We start from the raw sequence: 19,155 nt of genomic DNA, 5'->3' as shown, positions 1-19,155 counted from the left end.
ATGTAAGAATATTCTATTACTGTTAAGCAAAGTATGAATAATAAAACATGTGTGAAAATCAGTGGTATTCAGTGAGGTAAGATGAATTAAATACGCTGACAGTTCATTGCTCCTGCCAAATGAATTGCACTGAGTGGAGCGGATCACCACTCCAAGATGGCGGCCCCACGTCTCGCCAGCACCAGTAGGCAGTAGCGCTCCACGCTGCGTACCCTTAGAACGTGTCTGTGTCCAAGTGTTCCAATTTAGCACTGCCACGCTTACCGGAAAAGGCGGGACTTTGTTTTAATCAAAATATGAGAAGAGCAAATATTTTGTGATGTCACTTCCTGTTCACGATCACAATTATAGATTTGGAACACTAACTAAATGTGCGCACGCAGGAACTAAGTACACAAGGCAGTACTGTACTGTACATTGAAGTACAAGTGTGCCGTTTAAAACACAACCTGTCTCAAATAGAATACTTGGATCAGTACACTTAAGAATAAATCAAGTACTTACTTTCTGAGACACATAGTCCTTACTGGCATTTAATTACAATGTTGACAAAATATGACTTTTCAATATTTACTATTTCCAACAGTTTCCTCACTTGGGAATTCCAGATGGCTGCTATGATGAAGGTAAGTGTGCGTCATACCTTTGTGCACTGACAAGTACACTTTTTGTAACCTCGGTGAAGAACGCTGGTCTCACTTTACGCGGCCATCCAGCAGGGAGGTCGGTGAAAGAGGACAGGCGGCGTTTAAAACAGTAAATGACTTTAATTTAGTGGCGTGGCGTTGAGGCGACACGGCGGCGAAGAAGGAGTGGTGCTCGTCTAAAAGGAGGAAGGAGGTCACCTCGGGTCGACGTCCTTGTGGAGAAAGAGAAAAAAAGAACCAAAAGTTCTCTTCAAGTCCACTTCCGAGTTCAGCTTGGATAAACAAAAAAGTCCCAGAAGTCATCAGCCGGCCAGGGGGCGGGGCCATGGGACCGGACAGTGAGTCAACTAAAGGAGAGAATTTGGTCAAGTCCAATGGTTCCACTGCAGGACTCCAACATCACTGACGCTGAGACGAGTAGCGTCCCTCGCTGGGTCCCGCGCCCCGACCGGAACCGAAACTGGGCTTCTGTGTGGCTCCTCCGCGGGGGAGGGGGCCTCGAGGTCCGCCGCCTCCGATGCGTTCTCTGGGACCGCCGGGTCCTCCTGGGCCGCGAGGCCTGATGTCCCGCCTGTCCCCTTCCCGGGCCATGCGGGTCTTCTTCTCCTCCACGTTCAGGCGCACTTCACCACGGAACTTGATGGGCTGGGAGCAGGACACGGATCAGAACCCAGCCACAATCCAACAACTAAGTCCAAATAGCCAACTCCATTGCTATTCTTTATAAAGTAAAACACATGCGGAATAAGACATTTCTGCATATGTTATATTATTCTTACATTTTTCCATATTTACCATATTGTGTTGAAGTTTGGGGAAATGTTTATAAAACAAACAGAGCCAATAATTAAACTTCAAAAAAGGGTCATTAGAATAATACACAAAGTGTGCTACTATGAACATACCGATCCATTATTTATAAGTTCTAATGCAGGGGTCACCAACGCGGTGCCCGCGGGCACCAGGTAGCCCGTAAGGACCAGATGAGTAGCCCGCCGGCCTGTTCTAAAAATAGCAGCACTTACCAGTGAGCTGCCTCTTTTTTTTAAATTGTATTTATTTACTAGCAAGCTGGTCTCGCTTTGCCCGACATTTTTAATTCTAAGAGAGACAAAACTCAAATAGAATTTGAAAATCCAAGAAAATATTTTAAAGACTTGGTCTTCACTTGTTTAAATGAATTCATTAATTTTTTTACTTTGCTTCTTATAACTTTCAGAAAGACAATTTTAGAGAAAAAATACAACCTTAAAAATGATTTTATGATTTTTAAACACATATACCTTTTTACCTTTTAAATTCCTTCCTCTTCTTTCCTGACAATTTAAATCAATGTTCAAGTATTTTTTTTTATTTTTATTGTAAAGATTAATAAATACATTTTAATTTAATTCTTCAATTTAGCTTCTGTTTTTCCGACGAAGAATATTTGTGAAATATTTCTTCAAACTTATTATGATTAAAATTTAAAAAAAATATTCTGGCAAATCTAGAAAATCTGTAGAATCAAATTTAAATCTTATTTGAAAGTCTTTTGAATTTCTTTTAAAAATTTTGTTCTGGAAAATCTAGAAGAAATAATGATTTGTCTTTGTTAGAAATATCAATCAATGCTTGGTCCAATGTGTTATATATTCTAACAAAGTGCAGATTGGATTTTAACCTATTTAAAACATGTCATCACAATTCTAAAATTAATCTTAAACAGGAAAAATTACTAATTTTTTTTTTTTTAATTTTTCAAAAAGATTCGAATTAGCTACTTTTTCTCTTCATTTTTTCGGTTGAATTTTGAATTTTAAAGAGTCGAAATTGAAGATAAACTATGTTTCAAAATGTAATTGTCTTTTTTTTGGTGTTTTCTCCTCTTTTAAACCGTTCAATTAAGTGTAAATATCATTAATTATTAATAATAACATAGAGTTAAAGGTAAATTGAGCAAATTGGCTATTTCTGGCAATTTATTTAAGTGTGTATCAAACTGGTAGCCCTTCGCATTAATCACTACCCAAGAAGTAGCTCTTGGTTTCAAAAAGGTTGGTGACCCCTGTTCTAATGTGTTAAAATGTTCAGATATTGTGTTTTTAAATACAATGGAAATGATGTTTGGAGTAAAGAACAACAGCCTTCCAGCTTGTATTCTTAGCTTATTTACATTAAGAGGAGAAAAGTATCATTTACGGGGATATAGATTTTTGAAATAGATAAAGCAAGAAGGAACATAAAATACAAATGTATTTCAGTTTCAGGAGTTAAATGGTGGAACAAGCTCAGTGATGAGTTGAAGACATGTACCGTAATTTCCGGACTATAAGCCGCTACTTTTTCCTCCTCGTTCTGGTCCCTGCGGCTTATACAAGGGTGCGGCTTATTTACGGCCTGTTCTTCTCCGACACCGACGAAGAGGATTTCGGTGGTTTTAGTACGCAGGAGGAAGACGATGACACAATGATTAAAGACTGACTTTTCATATACCGGTAGGCTGGTTATTTTGATAACGTACAGGCGGGCACTTTGTATTACTTTGCACCGTTGTATTATTTGTACTCTGCACGAATGCTGTTCGCCATGTCAAAGATGTGAAAGTTTGATTGAATGATTGAAAGATTTATTGTTAATAAATGGGACGCTTTGCGTTCCCAAACAGTCATCTCTGTCCCGACAATCCCCTCCGTGGTAGCAGGAACCCCTATATACTACGCTAATTACACATCAAAACCCTGCGGCTTATAGTCGGGTGCGGCTTATATATGGAGCAATCTGTATTTTCCCATAAATTTAGCTGGTGCGGCTTATAGTCAGGTGCAGCTTATAGTCCGGAAATTACGGTAGTTCTTTAAAGTTCAAGAAAACTTTGAAAAGGTGAAATAATTGAAAATGATAAAATATAGCAACAATTACTTTCATCCCACTGATTTTTTTAACCTTGATGTTCCAGGCAATCTAATTTTCAGTGAAGGTATAGGATAGGCAAATATAAGCTTTGGCTTCAGCCTATTCCTTTTTCCGTCATTCTTTTTCTTTATGTGTGTAAATGTGTATGATTGTTAAATATGTATCATCTGTACTGTTAAACTGCTCACACAAAATGGTTGATGGTTGATTATATGATCGAAATAAACTTATTTCATTCAAGTCTCACTCACCCGACTGCTGAGGATCTTCTGGACCGGCTCGGAGTCGTCAAAGACCACAAAGCCAAAGTTGGGAAGTTTTCCTCCGCTGTTGATCCGCAGCTCCAGAACCGTGCCGTACTCTGTGGGGCACAGGACAGCACCGTGACTGTGATGTCATCACTTCCTGTCACATGGTCACTCACGCTCAAAGAACTCCTTCAGGTCGCTCTTGTCCACGTCGTGGGGGACGTTGCCCACAAAGACCTGGTGGGCGTCGGGGTAGCGGACCATCCTTCGACCTTCCACCTCACCTTGCTCGCCCTCACGCACTGAAACACCACCTGGCTCAGTTGTCGTGTCACTTCCTGTGTGGGCGTGTGTGCACCTACCGGGTCGAGGTCCTCGGGAGGTGGGCCCCCAGGGGCGGGTGGTCTCTGCTCTCTGGGGACGCTGGTCTCTCTGCGGTCTCTGGGACGCCGTCTGGGAGTCGGACTTCACCTCCGCTTGGGCCTGAAGGGACACGTTCAACTTTAGAACTTCTGATGTTGGTAACCGTGGGCCGGGCCGGGCGGGGGGACACCTACCGGTGCTGTGGGCGTGGCTTTAACCACGTGAGGTGGGATTCCTGAGACGGGGACGACCCCACTGGGCGGGAGGTGCTTACTGGTCACAGACGCCCAGGAGAAGGGCTGCAAGCGTGTTAGCATCACGTTAGCATCCCAGAGGCCAAACCATGGTGTGTTTATTGGTATTACATACGTCACACAGATTAATTTCTCTCTCTCTTGGCTCTAGGCGGAGGCGGTCGCACTCCCCTCCCTCTCTCTGTTGTCCTGTCTTGTCTACACTTCTCTCTCTCTGAGATCTAAACACCTAAACATGGATGGATCAACTGCACTCCACTTCTGTCTGCTTGCTTGGAAAACAACAGTTGATCTACAATTTGGCTCCCTTACGAGGCCGTGCTGTACACCTGGGGAGTTCAACTGTGTTGGCCGTGCGACTCCTGGCCTACAGACACACGACATGGTGTGCACACCTGGCCTTTGCCACCACTTAACTCTTTAGGTGTGACGGATGGATGGAGCAGCGCCAAAAAGGTGGCAGCTTGGTCACCTCCCCTCCCTGTATAAACTCTTGTAGTTCCTGTGTCATAAAATGCTGCTTATTGTGGCTAGCAATGTTTTTTCCTGGCCCCAAACTGAGCCCACCCCCTAGGAGCCCAGTCTGGGATCAACTTTCCCCCACCTTTTACAGGGTGGCGTTCCTGTTCTGTCACCCTGTACAATCTAGATCTGTGCTGAAAACTACGTTTACTAAGTACTATGCTACACAAGCCTACTTCTGATAAAAACATTCCAATGTTGTGTTGGGGGGTGTCAAGGTGAGCAAATCGAGCGCTCCGACGTTGTAGGTGGTGCATTTCCTCCGAGCGCACAGCCCAAACAAACGCGGCGTCAATCGGTGGGACGTCAGGACGACATTGTGGGATATTTGCAACACAAACATCACCTGACAGGTGGATATGAAGACAAAGACAGGTCTGTGACATTGACTGTCATTCACTTCATTGTCGGTAAAGATGCTGACTTGGCACAATTTGTACTTTTTTCAATGTTTGCTAGCAAAATAGGACAGGATGGAAATGACGAATGTCATGTGTGATGTCCTACTTGTCTACACTTTGTTTCAATCTTAAAGGAGAAGTGCACTTTTTTGGAATTGTGCATCCAAACACCTCCATTAATGTGTAATATACCTGGTGTAAGTATATACGTCATGTAGTAACACTTATAACATTTAAAGGCCTACTGAAATGATTTTTTAAAATTTAAACGGGAATAGCAGATCCCTTCTATGTGTCATACTTGATCATTTCGCGATATTGCCATATTTTTGCTGAAAGGATTTAGTAGAGAAAATCGACGATAAAGTTCGCAACTTTTGCTCGCTGATAAAAAAAAGCCTTGCCTGTAGCGGAAGTAGCGTGATGTCACAGGAGCTAGTATTCCTCACAATTCCCCGTTGTTTACAATGGAGCGAGAGAGATTCGGACCGAGAAAGTGATGATTACCCCATTAATTTAAGCGAGGATGAAAGATTCGTAGATGAGGAACGTTACAGTGAAGGACTTGAGAGGCAGTGATGGACGTATCTTTTTTCGCTCTGACCGTAACTTAGGTACAAGCTGGCTCATTGGATTCCACACTCTCCTTTTTTTATTGTGGATCACGGATATGTATTTTAAACCACCTGGGATACTATATCCTCTTGAAAATGAGAGTCGAGAACGCGAAATGGACATTCAGTGCCTTTTATCTCCACGACAATACATCGGCGAAATGCTTTAGCTACGAGCTAACGTCATAGCATCGTGCTTTAACTGCATATAGAAACAAAAGAAATAAACCCCTGACTGGAAGGATAGATAGAAAATCAACAATACTATTAAACCGTGGACATGTAAATACACGGTTAATGCTTTCCAGGCTGGCGAAGGTTAACAATGCTGTGCTAACGACGCCATTGAAGCTAACTTAGCAACCAGACCGCACAGAGCTACGCTAAAAACATTAGCTCTCCACCTACGCCAGCCAGCCCTCATCTACTCATCAACACCCGTGCTCACCTGCGTTCCAGCGATCGGCAGAAGGACGAAGGACTTCACCCGATGCGTTTGGCGGCCCGGAGACGTAGGAAGTCAAGGTGAGGTCGGCGGCTAGCGCGGCTAGCGCTCCAACAAAGTCCTCCTGGTTGTGTTGCTGTAGTCCGCTGCTAATACACCGATCCCACCTACAACTGTCTTCTTTGCAGCCTTCATTGTTCATTAAACAAATTGCAAAAGATGTCCAGAATACTGTGGAATTTTGAACTGAAAACAGAGCTTTTTGTATAGGATTCTACGGGGTACCATAACTTCCGCTACTCTGACTTCGTCACGCGCATGCGTCATCATACCTCGACGTTTCAGCCGGATATTTCCCGGGAAATTTTAAATGTCACTTTATAAGTTAACCCGGCCGTATTGGCATGTGTTGCAATGTTAAGATTTCATCATTGATATATAAACTATCAGACTGCGTGGTCGGTAGTAGTGGCTTTCAGTAGGCCTTTAATATTTACATATTTTCATCATCTTAAGCATTCGCGGCGCATTAATTTCTAAAACGCATCACAACGTTTGGTTTACTGCACAATGTCTGCTGTCATTAGACTGCTGGGATGTTCCTATGCTCCCATTTAGATGAAGAATGACTCAATCCTCAGCAAGGAACAGGGGGGGAGACAAGTGCTTTTCGTGTCGTCCTCGCCAATTCCAAGTCCTAAATGGCTGTCAAAGTGACCCAACTTGTCGGATTATATCCTCAACCATCTACCTAATTTTTCAGACCAAATGGCGCACCGGAATACAAGGCGCACTGCCGATGAGCGGGTCTATTTTCAAACAAAAGGCGCACCAGATTATAAGGCACATCGAAGGAGTCAAATTATGATTTTTTTTTCTAAATGTAAAATACTTCCTTGTGGTCTACATCACATGTAATGCTCAAAATGTTGCATAGATAATGTTTTATACATAATCTTCAAGCAGCTTTCTGTTTTGTGGGCGGTCTTATTTACGTGGCTCACCTTCGGCAGCGTCTTCTCCCCGTCATCTTTGTTGTAGCGGTGTAGCGTGCAAGGACGGGAGTGGAAGAAGTGTCAAAAGATGGAGCCAACTGTTTTAATGACATTCAGACTTTACTTCAATCAATAACGGAGCAGCATCTCCTCATCCGTGGCTCACTGGTGCAACAACAACGCCCAAAATGTGTCCCGTGAAAAAACGTCTGACCGTAACTCTCTAATAACTAAAGTTCCTTGGGTGAATAATAAAACTCACTACACCGGTATGTTTTAGTGCAGGAGTCACCAACCTTTTTGAAACCAAGAGCTACTTCTTGGGTAGTGATTAATGCGAAGGGCTACCAGTTTGATACACACTTAAATAAATTGCCAGAAATAGCCAATTTGCTCAATTTACCTTTAACTCTATGTTATTATTAATAATTAATGATATTTACTCTTAATTGAACGGTTTAAAAGAGGAGAAAACACGAAAAAAATGACAATTACATTTTGAAACAGTTTATCTTCAATTTCGACTCTTTAAAATTCAAAATTCAACTGAAAAAAAGAAGAGAAAAACTAGCTAATCCGAATCTTTTTGAAAAAATTAAAAAAATAATTTATGGAACATCATTAGTAATTTTTCCTGATTAAGATTAATTTTAGAATTTTGATGACATGTTTTAAATAGGTTCAAATCCAATCTGCACTTTGTTAGAATATATAACAAATTGGACCAAGCTATATTTCTAACAAAGACAAATCGTAATTTTTTCTAGATTTTCCAGAACAAAATTTTTAAAAGAAATTCAAAAGACTTTGAAATAAGATTTAAATTTGATTCTACAGATTTTCTAGCTTTGCCAGAATATTTTTTTTGAATTTTAATCATAATAAGTTTGAAGAAATATTTCACAAATATTCTTCGTAAAAAAAACAAGCTAAAATGAAAAATTAAATTAAAAATATATTTATTATTCTTTACAATAAAAAAGATACATTTACTTGAACATTGATTTAAATTGTCAGGAAAGAAGAGGAAGGAATTTAAAAAGGAAAAAGGTATTTGTGTTTAAAAATCCTAAAATCATTTTTAAGGTTGTATTTTTTCTCTAAAATTGTCTTTCTGAAAGTTATAAGAAGCAAAGTAAAAAAATTAATGAATTTATTTAAACAAGTGAAGACAAAGTCTTTAAAATATTTTCTTGGATTTTCAAATTCTATTTGAGTTTTGTCTCTCTTAGAATTAAAAATGTCGAGCAAAGCGAGACCAGCTTGCTAGTAAATAAATACAATTTAAAAAATAGAGGCAGCTCACTGGTAAGTGCTGCTATTTGAGCTATTTTTAGAACAGGCCAGCGGGCTACTCATCTGGTCACCGCGTTGGTGACCCCTGTTTTAGTGCTTTCATGAAGTAAAGTCTGAATGTCATTAAAACAGTTTGCTCCATCTTTTGACACTTCTTCCACTCCCGTCCTTGCACGCTACACCGCTACAACAAAGATGATGGGGAGAGGACGCTGCTGAAGGTGAGCCACGTAAATAAGACCGCCCACAAAACGGCGCATCCTGAAGAGACTGTCAGAAAGTGACTTAAAGATGATGTGTAAAACATCATCTATGCAACATTTTCAGCAAATAACCACCATTACATGTTATGTAGACCACAAGGAAGTCTTTAACATTTAGAAAAAAAAAAAAGGTAAATGGGTTATACTTGTATAGCGCTTTTCTACCTTCAAGGTACTCAAAGCGCTTTGACACTATTTCCACATTCACCCATTCACACACTGATGGCGGGAGCTGCCATGCAAGGCCCTAACCACGACCCATCAGGAGCAAGGGTGAAGTGTCTTGCTCAAGGACACAACGGATGTGACGAGGTTGTTAGTAGGTGGGGATTGAACCAGGAACCCTCAGGTTGCTGGCACGGCCACTTTCCCAAATGCGCCACGCCGTCCCCTTCTAAAGACTCCTTTAATGCTCCCTTTAATCCGGTGCACCTTGTATATATATATATTGTATATATATATATATTTTTAATAAATAGACCATTCATCGGTGCGCCCTATGGTCCGGAGAATACGGTACTTGTTAATATTTATAATAATATCACCAATACTTGTTGATATTTATAATAACACATTGAGTAATACTCGGGGATAGGTTGATTGGAAACACTAAATAGTCCCTAGTGTGTGAATGTGAGTGTGAATGTTGTCTGTCTATCTGTGTTGGCCCTGCGATGAGGTGGCGACTTGTCCAGGGTGTACCCCGCCTTCCGCCCGAATGCAGCTGAGATATGGGGTCGCGGGGGGGTGCTGGAGCCTAAGGTACAAGCGGTAGCAAATGGATGGATGGAATATCACTAGCACTTGTTAATATTTATAACAATATGACGAATGCAGCTGAGATAGGCTCCAGCACCCCCCGCGACCCCAAAAGGGACAAGCGGTAGAAAATGGATGGATGGAATATCACTAGCACTTGTTAATATTTATAACAATATGACGAATGCACCTGAGATAGGCTCCAGCACCCCCCGCGACCCCAAAAGGGACAAGCGGTAGAAAATGGATGGATGACTAATACTTAGGGATGATGTTTGATAAGGAATTATCGAGTTCGAGCCTCTTATCGAACCGATTCCTTATCGATTCTCTTATGGAGTCCAGATAGGTTGTTGTATATGGAAAAAAACACACAATATTTGGTTTAACAAAAGCTCACTTTTATTATATAATAAAAAAATAAATATTGACTGTTACCCACCGAAAAAAATAAAATAAAATAAATAAATATTGACTGTTGTTACCCAAAGAATATTAAGTGGGATTTTTCAGAGAAACAAATATATACAGTAACACAAAAACAACCTGTCTCTGTGATCACTATAGGTGTATAAATATTAATATAGTGTTAAATAAAATCAGTCCCTTGGGCACAAAACTGAAAATAATACAGCTCTCCAAAAAGTGCACTTCTGCTGCTATTTGACATAACTGTTTGTTATGATGCTTTGACATTTTTGCACTTTATTTCTTTATTGAAAGAAAATTCTATGAAGAGAAAAGTTGTTTGCAAATGTGGTTACAATGCTAAAAAATGAAAAGTTAAAGCTAAAAAAAGAAATACACTTTATTGAGTTAACATTATTTCTTTATGGGGGAAAAATGTTATAAGCTAGAGAATATAACAACTACACTACCCAGCATGCAACGGGAGTTACGAGCATGCGCGGTCACCCCGAAAAGTGTTGCATGTTGCCACGCTGTGAAAGTAAACGTCAAGAACTCAGCCAACACGCCTCGTCTGCATTATTTATAATTAGACAGACAACACATCTACAGTGTGATTTTGTTTTGTTTACAAGGAAAGAAAAACAAAAGTTAAAAAAGGGAGATGTGTTTTATATATATGTATGTGCTGCGGTTGTTTTAAGAAGGTTGCGACAGCTGCCGTAAAGGAGGTGCGTTGCTAGCCTGGTTGCTATGTTTCCGGTTGGTCGTAAAAGTGTTGGTCATGTGTTTTACCCTGCTAAAATCTCTCAGTAAAGTTATTCGATGGATTATAGCTTTTGTTTCGAACTTTATTACACCTTGGAGCGCTTTTTCCCGTCCATTGTTTTCCTGCTTTCGCTATCTGCGCCTAATGACTGAGCTACGTGACGTCATTTATTGTGATGTCACACGGAGCATTTCTGGTCGGGACGGGATTCCACTCTTTTTCTTTACTATAGTGGTCTCGATAACGGGTACCGGTTCTCAAAAAGGGATTCGAGTCCGAGGACTCGGTTCTTTTCTTATCAAACAACCGGGGAAACCGGTTTCGAGTATCATCCCTACTAATACTTGTTAATATTTATAATAACATCACTAGTACTTGTTAATATTCAAGTCACAACATGTAAACGGAGCATTGTTGATGTTTTCCAATGTCATTTATTGGATTTTGTGGGCGGAATAGAGGACCTCCCATTGGCTCCGCTGTAAGCACATTTTTATTTAATATTTAGAATGCACTAAATCAAACCATCCATTGTCATGTCTTTCATAAAGATTGTGAACCATAGGCAACAATTAAACAAACGCGCACTTCTCCTTTAATCATAAAGAATAAGTCATTATGGATCACTTCCCATAACTGAGCTTCTTCTGTGTTTTCAAAAGCACATGAGAGCGATGCTGCGGTTTCAGGTGGCTGATAAGGTTTGATGTATTGAAGCATAATTGATGAACATTTGGTGCAAATAGCAGCCAACATGTCTTTCTTTGAAACAGTGAAGAAGTCCCACATGATGGACGCCATGTTTGTTTCCAGTGAGCTCAGGGGAAGTTGACCCCCTCCTACAAACGAGGGTAAAAGGAGCGCTTGATATGCTGACCCTCTCTTACCTGCAGCACAAGTAATCTCCTTGGAGTGTTTATTCCTATCAGTTAGCAGACCTATTTTTATTGTGATGTCATACTTTCTCATTTGACCTGCACCACTAACCCAGTCTGTGCAGGACTGACCGCTGAACTTGGCCCCTCCCCTTTCACTATGTAGCGAGATATGACTATAGCTGGAGTACACCTGGTGGGTACTGACAGTACTGCATTTTTACTTACTTATCCACTTCAAGTACACTCATTCAGACACACTCACCCGGTTTTCCTCTGGGGCGACAGGGGCGGGTTCAGCGGCGGCGGCAGGTTCCGTGACGGCGTTGGGGGCGGGGCTTTTCTCTGTCTGCTCATTGGCTGCGGGCGTCTCACTTGGTGTCTCCAGCGCGGCGTCCACTTTCAGATCCACCACAGCGCTGTCCGGCCCCTTGTCCCCTTCGGGTTCTGGTTCAGGACTCGCCGGCACCGCCTCATCCTCGTCTTCAGCAGGAAGTGCTGCTTCAGAACTACACACAGGAACACACACTTTCACACACTCGTGTTGTTGTGACACACAACCTGGCGTTTCTTGCGGGACGCGCTCGTGTGTGGTTGTGAGAGACGCGCTCGAGTGTGAGAGACGCGCTCGAGTGTGAGAGACGCGCTCGTGTGTGGTTGTGAGAGACGCTCGTGTGTGGTTGTGAGACACGCGTGTGGTTGTGAGACGCGCTCGTGTGTGGTTGTGAGAGACGCTCGTGTGTGGTTGTGAGACGCGCGTGTGGTTGTGAGAGACGCGCTCGTGTGTGGTTGTGAGAGGCGCTCGTGTGTGGTTGTGAGACGCGCTCGTGTGTGGTTGTGAGACGCGCTCGTGTGTGGTTGTGAGACGCGCTCGTGTGTGGTTGTGAGACGCGCTCGTGTGTGGTTGTGAGACGCGCTCGTGTGTGGTTGTGAGAGACGCGATCGTGTGTGGTTGTGAGAGACGCGATCGTGTGTGGTTGTGAGAGACGCGCTCGTGTGTGGTTGTGAGAGACGCGCTCGTGTGTGGTTGTGAGAGACGCGCTCGTGTGTGGTTGTGTGAGACGCGCTCGTGTGTGGTTGTGAGACGCGCTCGTGTGTGGTTGTGAGACGCGCTCGTGTGTGGTTGTGAGACGCGCTCGTGTGTGGTTGTGAGACGCGCTCGTGTGTGGTTGTGTGAGACGCGCTCGTGTGTGGTTGTGTGAGACGCGCTCGTGTGTGGTTGTGTGAGACGCGCTCGCGTGTGTGGTTGTGTGAGACGCGCTCGTGTGTGGTTGTGTGAGACGCGCTCGTGTGTGGTTGTGTGAGACGCGCTCGTGTGTGGTTGTGTGAGACGCGCTCGTGTGTGGTTGTGTGAGACGCGCTCGTGTGTGGTTGTGTGAGACGCGCTCGTGTGTGGTTGTGAGACGCGCTCGTGTGTGGTTGTGAGACACACTCGTGTGTGGTTGTGAGACGCACTCGTGTGTGGTTGTGAGACGCACACGTGTGTGGTTGTGAGACGCACACGTGTGTGGTTGTGAGACACACTTGTGTCATGAAAGGTTCTCACCAAGGTGGAGGCTCGTAGAAGGAAGTGGGCTCTTCAGGCAGGACGTCAGGTGAGGGCACACGCTCCATCTCCTCCACCTCATCCTCAGACTCTGTGCACACAAACACACATCAGACAAGAAGTAGCCAAAAGGCGTCACAGCATCTAAAGAAAAAAGAGGCGGTTACCTTCGGGTGCTTCAGAATCAGAGTCAGCAAAGACTTCATCCTGGTAGCGGAAGACATCATTGTGCACGTAGAACTTGTTGGCGACGGTCCCCTGGAGGACGAGGACAAGGTGAGGTCACTTGTTGAAGACAAAGGAGGAGGACAAGATGGAGGACCTCTGGTGCCAGGATGAAGGTCTGCATGAACTTCCTCATGGGCTGCATGTTGTTGGACAGTTCTCCCATCACCTGGACTACCACGCCCTCATTGAGCGTGGCGTGAGCGTCCACGTGGCGGATCTTTGTGTGGCAGTCGCGGAAGCTCAGTGCCATGACGCGCTTGTGGATGTCCTGGAAGACAAGGTCCTGACGTCACAACCACTCGTCCTCTCCGCCCTCACACGGCGTGCAACTTACCGACTGGCCGTACACCGCCTCCTGAGGTTTGCCGCTGGCGTCCAAGCCGCCGTGGACGTACGACGAGTTCTTCCCGTAGAACCTGCGCAAACACACACACACGTCAGCTTGATGCGAGGACGCAGCGCACGTGGGCATGTGCACGAAAGCGTACCTGTGCAGGTAGTCGGGCGCCTGGTTGAGCAGCGTGTAGTACTGTCGGACAAACTCTCGCCCGACCAGCTGGGCACTTGGCTTCTCCATCACCATTTCTTCTTCTTTACTCACTGGAGCTCTGACCACATTGTGTTAGCACGTTAGCACGCAATCTCAATGACTACATTTGCATGCGCTACAAAATTAACTTGGATGAAAGCAGATTTCTTGACGGACGTACACTTAATAAGACCGTGTCAAACTTTTAAGAACAGGAATACTAAACATAATTATGCGAGTCATAATGTAGAAGTCTGTGTCTGTTATCTACTTGACCAGCTAACTTTTACCAGTGACCACTTTTAGCATGTAGCTTCTCCCCGCCAAGCTAAAAAACCTGAAAGGACTAAAATGGCCACCAACATTTCAGAGGCACAACCTTTGATCAATGATGGAATTAGTGGTGGTTTATAAAAAGTGGAAAATGGAGGGAAAAATGTGCTATAATTATTGTGTCAATTGTATCAAATTGATGGTTGATACTTGCTCTTAGAGATGAATTAAAGATTAGGAATGTAACATTATTGCAGTTTTAGTATCTCCACAATAACCCCATGATGTGTGACGGTATCAAACAAATACTCGGGTGTAGTTTATTTTCCTGGGGCCGTACTTATCAAGCTTCTTAGAGTGCCATTTTACACTTAAGTCCTGAGAATTTGCGAAATTTAGTCCTACTCTCAAACTTAAGAATAAAAGCTTTTTATCAACGTTCTTAAGTCTAAGAATCACTCCTACTCTCCACGATATTTAAGAGACCTTCAGAGGTGTCTTAAGTGGTTAGGAGTTGCCAGCAGGGGATGGCACTGAGGCGAGAGAGACGTGCGCGAACATTCAGGGAGCGGAACAATGTTCTGGATTTGTTTGATGACGAGCAGCTGATCAAACGGTATCGTTTAGACAGAGCGGGTATTATTTTTGTCACAGATTTAATACTTTTCGATTCCATGTTGATTTTTGCATGTGGCTGCAGTGGGCTAGTATATATAGAGCCACCCACACCAGTTTCAAATTAGTTGCCTAATTAATGAATTGGAAAGAAAATGTTATGACAGTAGCGTATGTGTGTGGCCGTGAGGTGAGTGACGTCAGTGAGTGTGTGGGCGACAGAAGAGAGGGAGCGGTAGCGTGAGTGCCGGCGGGGACTAGTTTGTTTTGTATTATTTTGTTGTTTATTGTCAAAATATACACTCCCATTGTCCACTTAAATATTTCCAAGATATTTCTTTATTCTTAGACAACGGATTCCCTTTCGTGATTGGTCATTTCTATGGACACAGAAATGACGTCACCTAAAATTCCATTTACGGCACATAGTAATGTCGTAATTCAGCTCTGAGTGTGACACTTAAGATTCAGTCCTACACTTCGCTGAAAGTGTGAGTAAGACGCTTGATAACTAACTTTTAAGTGCAGCTTTCAGCGAAGAATTTATTTACTCTTAAGTCAACTCTTAGCAGACTTCTTAGGAGTAATTCTGAGAAGCTTGATAAGTACGGCCCCTGATGTTGTGTGTTGGCTGGTCTGAAAATAAAGTTACATCCCCGAGGATTTTGGGAGATTCTCTCGGGGATTGCCAGCCCTGCTGACCAACACGCTGCACTAAGTTTGGGCGATAAATGGAATATACTGGATATATCGTGGGTTTGTCTCTGTGCGATACAGAAAATGACTTTATGGTGATATCGGAGTATACGTTCTCACGCAGTTGCTTTTAGCTGCGGGCATTACACTGCAGGCTCTTCTCACTCTTTCTTGTCTCTCCTTCTCACAGAGACATAAAACAAGCGCACCTTCTTACATACGTCACATACTGTCGCGCGTGCAACGTCATACGCCCTCGCAGAGCAGAGAGGTAGCGGCATGGGTAACGTTTGCAGTGGCAGGTGGTGCGAGTGGTAATACGAGAGAGAGAAGGTGCGAATCTGGTAACAAATGGAGGAAGAATTAATTCCCAAGAAAAACAGCAGGGGGTCCATCATCTGGCGGTAGTTTGGCTTCAAGCGATAAGATGTTGAACAGACAACCGTGATACTGTATGTCAAGTATGTGGCAAAAGCGTTGCTACAAAAAGTAGCGGCACTGCTAATTTGTAGCATCATTTGAAAAGTCACCCGCTAGAGAATAAGGAGTGCTTGAAACTCCGCATGTCAACATCTCCGGCCGGTGCCACACCCACATAATGCCCAAGCAACCAGCACTGACCCAATTGAGCCTCGCGTCTTCCATTTCCACATCAACACCGTATGAAACAAATAGTCAACAACAGAAGGAAATAACGTCCGCAGGAACCTACCACATAGTGAAGGACGTACACTATTTGATTTCCTATTATGCAGCTAATTTTCATTTGACACTTATTGAAATATCTTGTGTGGCATCATGCACAAAAGTGCACTTTATTTGTTATAAACTCTTAGTAGTTGTTTTTAAGCTAGTAGTGGCGTTTTGTACAAAAAGTGCACTTTAATTGAGTGTTGTTTTGATATGTCATCTTAGTGACATCATGCACAAAAGTGCACTTTATTTGTTTTAAACTATTAGTAGTTGTTTTTAAGATAGTAGTGGCATTTTGTACAGAAAGTGCATTTTAATTTAGTGTTGTTTTGATATGTCATCTTAGTGACATCATGCACAAAAGTGCACTAATAGCTTGTTTTAAAATGTCTCTGACAATCTTGCACTTTCTGTTTTGAAATCACATGAATGTTTGTGCCACTGCTTAATTTTTTAATAAATACACTTTTGGTCAATTGACTAAGTTGTGATTTCCTTCTCTGTATGAAAGTTTAAAAGGAGCATATATTAATGCAGTATGAAGAAGAATGTTTTAATGTAGACACATAGAATCATCATACTGCTGGGATTATATGCATCAAGTGTTCATTCAAGGCTAAGGCAAAATATCCACATTAAATTGTGTCATGGTCTAAAAATATCAAGATATTAATACAATTTTGGAGAACCAAAGCTCTTAAATTATTTTTTGGAAAAGCAGGAAATCCTGGAAAATCCTGGAATTTTTTTTTATCTTGGAAAAATGAATTTCTAGAATCAGGGATGTCCGATAATGGCTTTTTTGCCAATATCCGATATTGTCCAACTCTTAATTACTGATGTCAACTGATACCGATATATACAGTCGTGGAATTAACACATTATTATGCCTAATTTGGACAACCAGGTATGGTGAAGATAAGGTCCTTTTTAAAAAAAATATATAAAATAAGATAAATCAAGTAAAAACATTTTCTTGAATAAAAAATGAAGTAAAACAATATAAAAACAGTTACATATAAACTAGTAATTAATGAAAATGAGTAAAATTAACTGTTAAAAGTTAGTACTATTAGTGGACCAGCAGCACGCACAATCATGTGTGCTTACGGACTGTATCCCTTGCAGACTGTATTGATATATATTGATATATAATGTAGGAAGCAGAATATTAATAACAGAAAGAAACAACCCTTTTGTGTGAATGAGTGTAAATGGGGGAGGGAGGTTTTTTGGGTTGGTGCACTAATTGTAAGTGTATCTTGTGTTTTTTAATGTTGATTTAATAAAAAAATATAGCGATAAAGAAAAAAACGATAGATATTTTATGATATTACACTTTAAAGCATTTATCGGCCGATATTATCGGACATCTCTATCTAGAATGGTAAAATGTGTTTAAGGTGGAATGGTTTGAAACATGTGGAAATTGTCAAAGTTTGAAAAATGGCCAATTCATTTGGAATGGGAAAAATGTCCCGGAAAACCTCGAATTCTGGGCATTGTTTGGGAATTTGTCAACAGAAAGCCCGCGATTCCTGAATAGAGTTTGAATCGAGTAAAAAATGTGGAAGGTAGAGCGCGCCAAAGTCTGAATAATAATAATAATAAGTTGAATAAATGAATGAATTTGTGTAGAAAATGCTACCAATTATTATGAAACATTACCAGGAGGGCACAAGAAAAGAGGACAGGCGGCCATGAGTGAAAATGAAAGCATGGCGCGGGGAAACCGGAAGATGGCGGGGAAGAACCGGAAGTAGACAGTCACGACGTAAAGCGGTCTTACGCCTGTGGCTAATTCCTGAACAAAATGGTTTATAACAAAGTCTTACCATAGGAGCATGAATATCTAATCACACATAAATAGTTTTAAAATGTAAATACATGCATACTATTTATTTTGTCTTGAGTGCTAATGCCGAGTGGCGCTAAGCTAAAGGCTCCATCCAGGCTATAGACGGAGCCCGGCAGAACGACTCCCTTGACAAAACCAGGACGTCGAAAATAATTTAAAAGGCAACTTTAAACATGAACACTTGAGACAATAGTTTACTCACCAGAGTTTGGTGATTTATCGAGTAGTTGTTCGGAGCCAAAGTTGTGTTTGAATAACGACGCGGAGTAAGTCAGACAAGCACTTTCACAACGTGCTCGCTCGCCGGCTACTGGTGCGCACTGCGCAGCCGCAACCGACATCCCGCCCCTTTGCATACTCGCCACCAATCAAATCAACGTGTGGCTGCTCTCAACCAATTACATGCAGGTCATACAAGATTCCTTCGTCGCCAACCAATCAGGATGAACTAATCCTCCTCTCGGCTCGCCAACAACGAATGATGGAATCTTCCAGTCGTGCGTACATAACGGCTTGCACTGCTGTTGTTTTGCCGCTAGAGGGCAATGGAAGTACATGTTATTAATGTGCTGTACTTTTTATTCATCTATGTTATTATTAGATTAGCTCTGATTGGGCCCTCCTTGCCACATTGCTGTTTTTCCCCCTCCAAAATTGCTTTAGTCCATGAAAAATATGCACTTTAATGAGAGACTGTATGACTGTTGGAGAGCACCTTATTAAAATAAGAATATATCATTTTATGTAGTATTATTTTTATATTAAAGCAAGATGAAACAAAAATAATGTATAAAATATTCAGAAATGCCTTTCAGAATATTGTATGTAAGGAAACACAAAGGTTGTGTAGCTGCGGAAAACAAAATGGCTCAATGTGTACAGTACATTTCTCCAAGGTATGTGAAGTTATTTGAAACTAACATTGGTGGAGAGTTTTGTTGACATTTTTGAAGGGAGGAAGTG

General features: G+C 42.1%; 1 protein-coding gene across 2 annotated transcripts; it reads right to left on the bottom strand.

Moving 5' to 3' along the window:
* Nucleotides 1–747: 747 nt before the first annotated feature.
* On the bottom strand, nt 748–18,550 carry g3bp1 (GTPase activating protein (SH3 domain) binding protein 1). 2 transcript variants are annotated; one of them, XM_062039693.1, is made up of 12 exons: nt 18,395–18,550; nt 14,017–14,136; nt 13,863–13,944; nt 13,623–13,796; nt 13,468–13,558; nt 13,301–13,391; nt 12,020–12,263; nt 4,348–4,452; nt 4,153–4,273; nt 3,967–4,092; nt 3,794–3,903; nt 748–1,292 (listed from the first exon to the last, which is right to left on the bottom strand). In XM_062039693.1, the coding sequence occupies exons 2-12, from the start codon at nt 14,109–14,111 to the stop codon at nt 1,047–1,049; spliced, it is 1,485 nt and encodes a 494-aa protein (XP_061895677.1). In that variant the 5' UTR covers nt 14,112–14,136; nt 18,395–18,550; the 3' UTR covers nt 748–1,046. The 2 variants fall into 2 exon arrangements, with proteins under 2 accessions (XP_061895677.1, XP_061895676.1); XM_062039692.1 differs by having other exon boundaries at nt 3,967–4,273.
* Between the last annotated feature and the right edge of the window lie 605 nt (nt 18,551–19,155).

The sequence above is a fragment of the Entelurus aequoreus genome, linkage group LG28 (genome assembly GCF_033978785.1).
Source record: "Entelurus aequoreus isolate RoL-2023_Sb linkage group LG28, RoL_Eaeq_v1.1, whole genome shotgun sequence".
NCBI classification, from domain to species: Eukaryota; Metazoa; Chordata; class Actinopteri; order Syngnathiformes; family Syngnathidae; genus Entelurus; species Entelurus aequoreus.
This window is presented reverse-complemented; position numbering and strand designations above follow the sequence as displayed.